Source organism: Callorhinchus milii, unplaced genomic scaffold (genome assembly GCF_018977255.1).
Source record: "Callorhinchus milii isolate IMCB2004 unplaced genomic scaffold, IMCB_Cmil_1.0 Scaffold3, whole genome shotgun sequence".
NCBI classification, from domain to species: domain Eukaryota; kingdom Metazoa; phylum Chordata; class Chondrichthyes; order Chimaeriformes; family Callorhinchidae; genus Callorhinchus; species Callorhinchus milii.
In genome coordinates, this window is record NW_024704744.1 from 4,543,656 (window position 1) to 4,555,955 (window position 12,300).

A 12,300-nucleotide genomic window follows, 5' to 3' on the forward strand; every position below is an offset into this window, starting at 1 on the left:
TGTGGGCGAACGCGGCATCCTACTAACCCTTTGGGTAAAAACACCTCCTCCTATTCTTTTGTGTCATATTGTATTTAAAGAGGAAATTATCTTACAGGCTGGGGCTTTTGACGCTTATCCCAGGTAACAAATACATTTAAAAAAAATAATAATTTGGTCACTCAATCCACGATTGCTTGTGGGACACAGCTGTGTACAATTGGCTGCTGCGTTTTGCACACAAAATAGCCAATTCACTTTACAGTAGATCCTTTATTATTATAGTCCTAATCACCTTGGAGCTAACTCAATGCAAAATGAACACACTTACCTTTCCCCCCACCTCCCCCCACTACACCCCACCCAGATAAAGCCCTTACTGAAACCTATCATAATATTGTCATGTTTACAATTTCAGGTGTCAGCCTGGCTCAGTCAGTAGCACTCGTGCCTCTGAGGCAGTAGGTTCAAGGCACATTTGGGGTCCAATCTAAGCTCCATTGCAGTGCTGCAGGTGGTGTGCTGCATTTTTGGAAGTGCCGGCTTTTAGATGAGATGTTAAACTGAGGCCCCCCATCTGACAGTTCAGGTGGAAGTTAAAGGTCCTTTGATGCTACTTCGAAAGAGAAGGGAGTTTCTCCTGGTGCCCTGGCCAACAATCACCACAAACAAAAATTGGTCATTTGCATTTGTGGGACATTGTTGTGTACTGTCACCACATTTTACATTATCTTACAAAATGCTATGAGATGTCCTTCTGATGTGAATGGTGCTACGTCGAACGGAATTTTTTTTCCAAGTCACTGTAAGGCTGATCTGGATAAACTGAAGATGGGCAAATACTTCACTCTCAAGCTTTTCAGGTTCAAACCCCTTCATGGCCTTACCTCACTGAGACTTCCTACTGCCCCAGCCTCGCTTTCCATTCAGATAACACATAACCACTCCACCGTCAATGAACGAGCTTTCATCCATTCTGCTCCTGCTCTTCGGAACTCCATCCCAGTGTCCCTTTGACTCCCTCCCTCCCTTCTGCACCTTTAAGGCCTGGTCTATAGATGTGTCTTTTGAACTGTGCTTTCTGTTGCCTTTACTCCGCAGTCTCTCACCCCACCCCCACCCTGCCACACCACACCCACCTAGATTTCCTGTCATTAGGTACGAGTTGTGAAAGTCCATCATGCCCATGCCCACAACGTGGATGAAATCCTCAATCACTTCCATCAGCTCCACCGAACCAGGATAAATCTGTGTACAGAAAGGATTCATTGTCGGCTCACTTCAGTTTACCACAGCAGCAGCTCCTTGCATTGACACAGCGCTCTTCACGTAGGGTTTGCGCCTCGGAGCACTGCATAGTGGATCCCGAGCAAGGGAAGAGGGGGAGAGGGAGGTAACCATAGGTGCATTTCATGAGACAAGTTACTAACATCTCCGCTCGACAGGCATTGTCCGGCTCCATGTCCCCCACCCTCCCTGCTCCGCTGTTTGTCAGGACTTCAGCCTTTCTGCCCCCACCCTCTGGAAATTTCCATTTGTAGTGACATGCATGGAACTCTCAGTTTGGTTCGGATACTGTTAAGCACTGTGGTGGGTTTCTGCTGCAGTCAGACACTCAACTGACAAAAAACAATCTGTGGTCTTTACTGAAAGAGAGAGTCTGCATTTTCACTTCATTTTCTGCTTCCGTTACCCTAACGTGGGATGAGACTATACCTACCATTAAGGATGATATCATGAGTGGTTTGTCCCATAAACAGAGACTGGAAGAAATGGGACTTTTTCCATTGGAACAAAGAAGGTTGAGGTGTGACCTGATAGAAGTCTTTAGAATTATTAGGGGTTTTGATAGAATCAATAGGGAGGAATTATTTCCACTGGTCGTGGAGTCAGTGACTAGAGGGCATTAGTTGAAGATAGTAAACAAGCAAATGGGGAGGTTAAAAGAATTTTTGCACATGCACAGTAGTTAGGGACATGCAAATATCCTGCCGGGAACAGTGGTTGAGCCAGGATCTATATTAGCCTTTAAAAAGGTAGATAGATATCTAAAAATGGATCAATTACAAAGGTATGGGGAAAGGGCAGATAGGTGGCACTGAAAGTATTGCTCTTGAGGGTGTCAAAACACTTATGAGAGGCCAAATGGCCCTTGTCTGTGCTGTAAGTTTCTATGGTTCGAAACTATGCCCAACATCAAAACAGGCCCCAGCGAATGCTTTACCTGTTGTGCGTCATTCCACTTGCCTCTGTTTTCCTCCTCGAGAAGGTTGCTGATGATTTGGAAAAAGTTCTGTTGGCATAAACAAGGGCGACTCACATCAGCAATACTTGACACAAGTTAGATTTAATAATAATAATTCTTGCATTGCATATAGCTCTGTATCAAGTTGTCCCGATGTCGCAAAGTGTTTTACAGGATATACTGAAAAGTGACTTCGACTGTGTCATTTGTGGGCAAAATGCAGAAGCCAGTTTGCACACAGCAATATCCCACCAACACCAATGGAGTGAATGATCAATTCTATTTGAGGGTTTGTTGGTCAGGACACCAGGAGAAACTCCCTTCTCTTTTCAAATCGTGCCATAGGATCTTTAATATCCACCTGATCAGGCAGATGGGACCTCGGTTTAACATTTCATCTGAAGGATGGCACCTCCGAAATAGAACTGCCCCCCGCACTGCCCTTGAGTGTCAGCTTGGACTATGCGATTCCAAGTCCCGACATGAGGCTTGAACTCACAACCTTCTGACTCAGAGGCGAGAGCGCTACCACTGCGCCAGGCTGGTATGTTACCTGCACGTCATCAGATGACGGGACATAAATTGCCCTTTTGAAAGTATCGGTGACATTTCGAAGGATTTCAACTGAAGCCAAAAGATCTCCACCATAGAAATTCCTCCTCTGGGTCAAATCCAGGAGGGTTTTGGTGACTTGAGACATTCCTTCCCCTGCCAGCATCCTTTGTCCCTTTGCGAGGTGCTCTTTGACCTAAAAACAAAACAGACGCACAGAAATACTTTTGTTTAGAGATTGCAAAATGTTTATTTGATATTAGTGCGACCGGATCAAAGAGAATTTCGAATGCCATTGCAGTTATCTGGAGACCCGGAATCCCACCAGTTTATAGCCTGTGTTCAAATCCTTCCACTGTTTCATGATTTCCATTAACTCTACAGTCACCACCGCTCTCTGCACTATAGGGTACTTATGCGACAATAACCACAACAGTAATGGGTCAATCAATCATTTAGTTCAATCATCCACAATACAATGGTAACAATCTCAACCAAGTACAGTTATAACGAATTTAAGGTTGTGTAATGTAATAGCGATTAACTTAGAGATAATTGGTATTTAATCAGTTTATTTTCTCTGGCTGGAAGTTGCCATTATCTTTGGCCAATACATGTTTTTTTAAGGCATTTCTCTTCCCGAAATTTTTATAGCCCCAAAGTTTGGTCACATGACTATCAAAATTTACAATTTACCCAATTTGAGTTCACAGTTTGATTACCCAATGATATTCCACACAAGGGTGCACCCCTAGGTTATCATGTCTTGACCTTACAGAAATTTGGAGGCTCTTTCATGTTCTGATGTATTGAGAGAGAGGAGTTCATCTCGAGGTTTGGGGATCTGAGACTGTAAGTTGGGATACTGATGCAATTTAACCAGCTAAAACCTCATGGCTTGCCATTGAGATCACGATCTGGGAACCCTTCCTGCTACTTGTCCAGCTCGGACCACCATATCCATTAGGACTTTGGCTTGCGAGGTTAACAATGCAGACCCATCTGGCTCAGTAACTGAACTGCTGTACAGTCAAAGAGGATTGACTCGAGTGTGACATTCTGTGGCCAACCACATTACCTTATGTAATAATAATCCTTGCATTTGATACAGCTTCATTGAGGGGTCTCAAAAGTGCTTCACAGAATATATCGTAAAGTGGAGTGACTGCGTACTTTGTGAGCGAAACGTGGCAGCCAATTACACACAGCAATGTCCAACAAACAGTCGTGGATTGAGTGACCAAATTTATTTTTTAATTTTTGGAGGAATTATCACCACCAGAAAGCGATCTGGCAATCAACTAACAATCAGGTTATTACTTACTGCTAGGTAAACCAAGGAGTTTGGAGTAAGGAAACTTCCTACCTGGGAATCAAACCCAGGTCCTCTCATTTGCAAGGTGAACGAACCAACCTAATTGCTACAGGACACCACCGTGGAAACAGGAGATACTGCTTACATGCTCTAAGGAGAAGTATTCACTTGTTGCTTAATAGGAAAACTGAATGAAATATCCCGCAGGCTACTGCTATGTATAGTATGTGCTTTGCTCTATGCTGACATGAATTCAGAAAGATTGCACTCTGCACAGCTGTTGCCGAAAACCCACGAACATTCATGCAGATTAATTCACAGTTAATTAAAATCAACTAATAAATATTCCCTTTTATGCAAATAACTTGTCGGCTGCACTCGGCTTGGATCCGCATTAAACTATACAAACAAGCTAATTATTTTTAAAATATGCACGTTTCAGAGAGATGCCATTTAGGGCTCGGAGACCTTTTAAAGAAAAAAGAGACACTGTCAGATATCTTTATATCTTTATAGGCACCAACAAATATAAGAATTGTCACCTACTCATGAACTATATTGATATAATAGTATTGCAGCATTCCGAGGCTATCCTGGGTGAAGGGCGCTGTAGAAATTCCAATTGTTGTTTCTGATATAATTTAAGTTTCACTTTATCATGGATTCAATGCAATTATAAGACCAATAATCGTTGCATTTGATATAATGCCTTATCACATTGATGAAGAGTCTCAAAGCACTCTACAGAATATATTGTAAAGTAAATTGAATATGTATTTTGTGGGCGAAACATGACATCCAAATGCGCACAGTCGTGGATTGAGTGACCAATTTTATTTTGAGGAGTTATTTCTTCAGGAAAGTGATTTTCTCTGACAGGGAACGGATGGGGCCATAGGAACAAGGAGGGTCACAGAGCAGTAATTCAACAAATTGCCTTGGATGTTGATAACTTTGCACTATACAAAGTAGAAACATAGAAATCCACAGCCAGAAGTGGGCGATTCGGCCCATCAAGCTTACACTGGCTCAGAGCAAGGTGATCGGTTCAATCCTATTGCCCAGCCTTATCCCCAAACTCCTTCAAGACCCTCTCTTTCATAATCTATCTACTTCCCTGTTGAAAGGTACAATGGACTCTATCTTCACCACTTTACTAGGTAAGGCATCCCAACAGCCACATCCCAACTACTATCTATGTGAAAAAATTCCTCTTAACTTCTCCTTTGGGTGTTCTTTAATTATCTTAAAACTATATCCCCTACTTACTGACTCCCCTATCAATGGAAATAACTTCTCCTTATTCACACTAACAAAACCTCTCATAATTTTGTATATTTCAATCAGTCACCTTCTTATTAAAATATTAAATTATTAGCTATAAGTTATTACTGAGTTATCTGATTTTAAGTGGGGCCAGTAATAAAGTCATGCACTATTATCTAGATAGACACTTATCTCCTTTCATTGCCACTGGTCAATAACCTGACTGAAACTCCCTGACCAACACCATCATGTTGTGTTTATATAGTGTCTTTCACACAGGATAACATCTTAAAGTGTGATCGGATGCTCAGTGGGGGAGGGATGGTGGTGACAAGGGAGGTGACTATAAGTGCAGTCAAAGATAATAATATTAATACTTGCATTTAGTATAACGCCTTATCACATGGGAATGACATCTCAAAGCGCTTCACAGGAATAACTGAAATGGAGTGACTGTATATTTGCAGGCAAACTCGGCGGCACAATTGCGCACAGCAATTTCCGTGAACAATCATGAAATCATGAAATGAGTGCCCACTTTTATATGGGGGATTACTGGCCAGGACACCGGGAGAAAGAAACTCCCTTCACTTTTTGAATTGTGCCGTGGGATCTTTAGCATCCACCTGAACAGCGGTCTTGGTTTAAAGTCTCACCCGAAGGACGGCACCTCCGACAACCTAACGCTCCCCCAACACTGCACTTGAGCATCAGCCTAGGCTGTCCAAGTTCAAAGCTCTGATGTGGAGCTTGAACCCACAACCTTCTCACTCAGAGACGAGAGTGCTCCCGACTGAGCCAGACTGACACCTACCCAAGCATGCGTGTCCACCTACAAGAAGTGAACCTGTCGCAAGCATTCGCAGCGGCAGCCAAGCGCTGAGGTTCTGCTTGCTGCACTTGTGCCCTGGGTAAAGCAGGAGGTAAAGGAGCTGACTTTGCACCTACTGAATGCTGTAAGTATCTGTATTCGTTCGATATGCATCTGGCAAAGCTGGGCGGATCCCAGTGAGCGACGCCATTGTAGTCGAGTGAGCAGCGTCTGCTGGTGGTTCCTGTAAGTCGGAAAAGCAGAAAGACAATAAAATAATGACAATAGCGCTTTATCATTTGGTCGAGACGTCTCAAAGCGCTTCACTGGGTATCCTGTAGAGTGGAGGCCTTCCTCAACTGAGCCTTCAAGCATAACCTTCTATTCCTTTCTCCCTCATGTACCTATCGAGCTTTCCCTTAAATACATCTATGCTATTTGCCTCAACAACTCCTTGTGGTAGCATGTTCCACATTCCCACTACAACAACAAGATTCCATTTATAAAGCGCCTTTCACGTCAGGAGGACGTCCAAGGCACTGCACAGTTGGGTCATGACCCGAGCAGGGGGGGAATGGTCAGGGTGAGGGGAGGGAGGGAGCAAGGAGGGGGTAGAGAGTCGAGAGGGGAGCTGAAGGCACGGTCAAAGAGAAAGGTTTTGAGACTGGCCTTGAAGGAGGAGAGGGAGGAGGCAAGGCGAAGGCACTGGGGGATAGAGTTCCAGAGCCTCGGGGCTGAGAGGCTGAAGGCCCGACCACCGATGGTAGCGTGATTGGGGCGGGGGACGTGGAGCAGACCGGAGCCGGAGGAACGGAGGGTATGGGCAGGTAGGTAGGGGGATAGTAGGTTGGAGAGGTAGGAGGGAGCAAGGCCGTGAATGGCCTTGTAGGTGAGGATGAGGATCTTGAAATCAATCCTCTGGGGGATGGGGAGCCAGTGGAGGCGAGCGAGGGTGGGAGTGATGTGGTCGCGAAGCCTGGTGCGGGACAGTACACGAGCTGCAGAGTTCTGAATGACCTGCAGTGTGGAGGGAGGTGGCGGGAAGGCCGGCGAGGAGAGAGTTCCCATAGTCCAGCCTTGAGGTGACAAAGGCGTGGACCAGGGTTTCAGCAGCGTGAGGGGTGAGGTAATGCCGTAGTCTGGCGATGTTCCGGAGGTGATGGAAGGCGGTGCCAGTTGTGGTGCGGATGTGAGGGAGAAAGGACAGCTCAGGGTCGAACAAAACGCCGAGGTTCCTGACTGGCTTTGAGAGGTGGAGAGTGCAGCCTTGGATGCTGATGGTGTCGGCGCCTGAGGTGCGGAGGCGCTGACGTGAGCCAATCAGGAGGGCCTCGGTTTTTCGCACGTTGAGCTGAAGAAAGTTGTCTCTCGTCCAGGACTCGATGTCGGACAGGCAGCTGTCAGGACATCGGTGGTCGTGGAGTTGAGAGTAGAGGAGGAAAGGTAGAGTTGGGTGTCATCCGCATACATGTGGAAGTTAACTCCATGTCTGCGGATGATGTCACCAAGGGGGAGCATATAGAGGGTGAAGAGGAGGGGACCGAGGACAGAGCCCTGAGGGACACCACATGAGACAGTGCGGGGGGTGGAGGAGAAGCCATTTGTCGAGACAAAGTGAAGACGGTGAGAAAGGTACGACCTAAACCATCAAGGACAGTGCCTTGAAGGTTGAGGTGGGAGGACAAGCGGTGGAGTAGGATAGCGTGGTCGACCGTATCGAATGCTGCCGATAGGTCGAGGAGGACGAGGAGGCAGAGGGAGCCCTGGTCACAGATGGTCAGGATATCATTGGTGACCTTGACCAGGGCAGTTTCTGTGCTATGGGCAGCACGGAAACCTGACTGAAGGGGTTCGAAAAGTGAATGGGTGGAAAGGAAAGAGCGCAGTTGGGAGGCGACAACTCTTTCCAGGACCTTGGAGAGAAAGGGGAGGTTGGAGATGGGCCGGTAGCTTGATAGCTGCGACGCATCAAGGGAGGGTTTTTTCAGGGTGGGCGTGATGGTGGCAGTTTTTAAGGGAATGGGGACAGAGCCAGAGGAGAGGGACAGGTTGACAATGTCGGTGATATGTGGGGCAAGAAAGGGGAGCTGGGAGATAAGGAGTGGAGTGGGGATGGGGTCAAGGGAGCAGGTGGTTGGTTTCAGGGATAGGATGAGTTTGGTGACAGAGGGTGGGGAAACGGGTACAAAAGTGAGTAGGGGAGGATGGGTAGCAGTCGGAGTGTGGGAGTGAGGGGTGGGGGTTGGTGGATGTTGGAGGGGAAGTGACCGCGGAGCGAATTCCCTTGATCTTGGATTCAAGGAAATCCAGCATCTCCTCGCAGTGAAGGTTGGAGGAGATGACCTGCGCGGGGTGGCGGGGGGGACGGAGGAGTCGGGTTGTGGTGGAAAACAGTAGCCTGGGGTTGTTCTTCGCCTCCAGGATTATCCTGGAGCAGAAGGACGACTACTCCCTGTGTGAAGAAATTTCTTCTAACTTCCCTATTTGATCCACTTGTGACTATTTTATATTGATGGCCCCTGGTTTTGCTCTCCCCCAGCGGCACAACACCTTCCCTATGTCTACCCCAGCAAAACTTTTCATCATTTTAAAGACCTCCATCAGGTCACCCCTCACCCTCCTCTTTTCAACAGAAAAGAGTCCAAGTATGTTCAGCCTTTCCTGATAGGTTTAACCTCTCAGTTCTGGGATCATCCTTGTGAATCTCCTTTGCACCCTCTCCAGTGCCTCTCCATCCCTTCTATAATGTGGGGACCAGAAGTGCACACAGTATTCTAAGTGTGGTCTAACCAAGGTTCAATGGCAGCTTACCATCACTTCCCTACTTTTCATTTCTATCCCTCTAGAAATTAACCCCAATGCCTGGTTTGCTTTTTTNGATGGCCTTATTAACCTGCGATGCTACTTTTAGTGAATTGTGTACGTGTACCCCTAGGTCCCTTTGCTCCTCTACCCCATTTAGGTTTTTATTTTCTAGGATATATATGTGTGTAATAATAATGACAACAAAAACAGGGAGGACATTTCAAAGTGCTTCACGATCTGGTAAATTGAGAGTGAGAGCATTAACAAGCCAATAATAACGATACTTACATTTAATTTTATAGAGGGCCTTATTACATCTGTAAAAACGTCTCAAATGATTTGCCATAAAAGTGTATTTTGTAGGTGAATGTGGCAGCATGTTTGCATTCACTAAAGTCTTACAATCAGCCTTGAAATGAGTAACTAATTTCATCAGGGGATTGCTGGACAGGACATAGCACTATGAGATCTTTACCATTTAACTGAACAAGTGCAGAAGGGACCTTTGTTTTAACATCTCATTGGAAAGATGGCACCACTGACAATGCAGCGCTCATCCCAAGCACTGCAATTACAGTGTCATCCAAGTTCATAATAATAATAATCCTTGCATTTGGTATCGCGCATTTCACGTCTTCTGGACGTCCCAAAGCGCTTCACAGAAACTATACTGTAAAGTGAATTGACTGTATATTTGTGGGCGAACGCGGCAGCCAATTGCGCACAGCAATGTCCCACAAACAGTCATGGATTGAAAATGACCAATTTATTATTGTTTTTGGAGGGATTATTATTAGGCGTGTGGAGTAAGGAAACTTGCCCAAGGTTTCGCCCTCTGCCTGGAATTGAACTCGGGTCTCTCACTTGCAAAGCGAGTGCTCTAACCACTGAGCTACAGGACTTCACATTTATGAATATACTCTAAAGTGAATTGACTGTGGGCAAAACATGACTGCCAATTGCGCCCAGCAGTGTCCCACAACCAGTCTTGGATTGAAGTGACCAATTTATTATCTTTTTTTGAAGGAATTATTATCCCCAGAAAAGTGATCCACCAATTGACTAACAACTGGGCTGTGCTTACTGCTAGGTAAACAGAGGTGTGTGGAGTAAGGAAAGTTTCCCAACATTAGATTGCGAGTTCCAAGTTACCAACATGGGGCTTCAACCCACAACCTACTGAACCAGAAGGCGAGAGTACAACCAATTGAGCTAGGTTCATAAGCAGTGAAATTTCAGGTCTGTTAGTTAGAATGAGGAGGCTACCCTACCTGTAGCATTCGGCGGACACCGGTTGGAAGCAAAATCTCCAGCGGCAGTTCTCCTCCACACCATAGACAGAAGATAATCCTCTGGGCAGATCTCATAGGGTGCTGAAAAGAAAGACAAGCTGAATAAATTACCTTGATATCAGCAATAGTTTCCAGCAACTCATTTTTTTGGTCAGCTGGATGTCTGACACATTCAGGAGCTCATCACCGTGCTTAAGAGTATCCAAACCAAGCTGAGAATTCCATGCATCCCACCTACACGTGGGAATCCAAGAGGTAGACTGTTGGGATGGAATGCGCACTCTCTCCTTTGAGGGATGCATCCGGCTTACTTAACTGCGGAAAATATTAGGCGCAGGTTGGCAGGAGCCAAGGCTTCGCCCACAAAATATACAGTCAATTGACTTACAGTATATTCGGTGAAGCGCTTTGAGATGTCTCGAAGACGTGATAAGACGCTATACCAAATGTAAGGATGCACACAAAATACTGATGTCGCTGAGCGAGTGCAGGGCACATTAGAATTCAGTGCACAGCTTCATCGTATTGCAATAGCTGGCACTTAGCTAATTGTTTTCCGCTGGCCATTGTTGGCACTGACAGAGACATAAATACATGCTGTTTTATGACTTCTTTTCGAGAATTTCTTGAGAAAGCTAGGAGACCAAGATGAAACCAGCAGTCAGGACCACACCCTGTGGGGCCTTGTTAAACAATCAAATAATAATAAATACAGAATCCTTACATTTTGTAATTTACATTTCATATCGGGGGGACATCCCAAAGCATTTTACAGGATTTACTGTAAAGTGTAGTGCCAGTTGTTTTTGTGGGGTTGAACACGTTCAGGATTGGGATGCTGAAAAACAGAATATCTCTCTCGCCCGCACTCCATTAATCATCAATAATAATAAATTATAATAATAATCCTTGCATTTGATATAGTCCATTCCAAGTCTGGAGGACGACTCAAAGTGCTTCACGTCATTCATGGTAAAATGTTTTGGTTTTTTTTGTTGGCAGCCAATTTGCACTGGGCAATGTCCCACAAGCAGCCATAAAGTGGATGATCATTTTTCATCTGAGGGATGGTTGGCCAGGAACATCGGGAGAAACTACCTTCATTTTTCTAATAGTGCCTTGGGATCTTTAATGAACAAGACTCACAGGAGTTCGGGTTAACATCTCATCTGAAGGACAGCACCTCTGATAATGCCGTGTAGGATTGATGATGTTAATTTCAGCTCTATACTTGCGAAAAATCCCAAGACCCATTAACCATTTTTTATTGCTCTCTGCACCTGCCACCTAACTTTAATGACTTACGAAACCTGCGAAGTTCCAAAATTCCACCTAATCTTAGGCTGTCAGAATCTCTGCTTTAACATTTCAGGCTGTGCAGAATTGTGGAAAATTCTTCAATTCCGTTTTAATTAGGAAGCCGATTTTATCGCAGTTATCAAAAAAAACCAGCTTCCAAATTAAGACTGCATTAAACGAGGGAATTTCTCCCAGTGTCCTGGCCAACAAACCCCCAAATAAAAATTATAATAATAATACTTGCATTTGGTAATATATAAATATAATAATCCTTGCATTTGATATTGTACCTTATCATGTCTTCAAGTTACCTCAAAGCGCTTCACGGAATATATTGTGAGGTAAATTAACTATGTTTTGTGGGTGAAACTCGGCAGCCAATTGTGCATAACAGTGTCGCACAAACAGTCGTGGATTGAGTGACCAAATTATTATTTTATTTGAAGGAATTACTACCCCGGAAGAACGATCGTCAAATCAATAACAATCGGGTTCCTACTTACTGCGAGGTAAACAGAGGTGCGTAGAGTAAGGAAACTTGCCCAACGTTTCGCCCTCCTGGGAATCGAACCCAGGTCACTTACTTGCGAGGCGAGCACTCAACCCACTGAGCTACATGATTCCATTTTGGTATAGCGCCTTTCACATTGGGAGGACGTCATAAAGTGCTTCACAGGATTGCATTTACTACTTCAAGGAGCAGCACTGAGACTTGTGCAAGCGATCACAATTTATT

General features: G+C 45.1%; 1 protein-coding gene across 1 annotated transcript in view; it reads right to left on the reverse strand.

Annotated features, from left to right (window-relative positions):
* LOC103185612 (adhesion G protein-coupled receptor B3-like) overlaps positions 1-12,300 on the reverse strand; it is a 231,373-nt gene that overhangs the window by 75,298 nt on the left and 143,775 nt on the right. The window contains exons 9-13 of the mRNA XM_042332747.1: positions 10,245-10,346; positions 6,306-6,412; positions 2,778-2,972; positions 2,204-2,272; positions 1,119-1,227 (exon numbers count right to left, since the gene is read on the reverse strand). Of these exons, the coding sequence (XP_042188681.1) occupies positions 1,119-1,227; positions 2,204-2,272; positions 2,778-2,972; positions 6,306-6,412; positions 10,245-10,346 (582 nt within the window). The remainder of the gene's footprint in view (positions 1-1,118; positions 1,228-2,203; positions 2,273-2,777; positions 2,973-6,305; positions 6,413-10,244; positions 10,347-12,300) is intronic.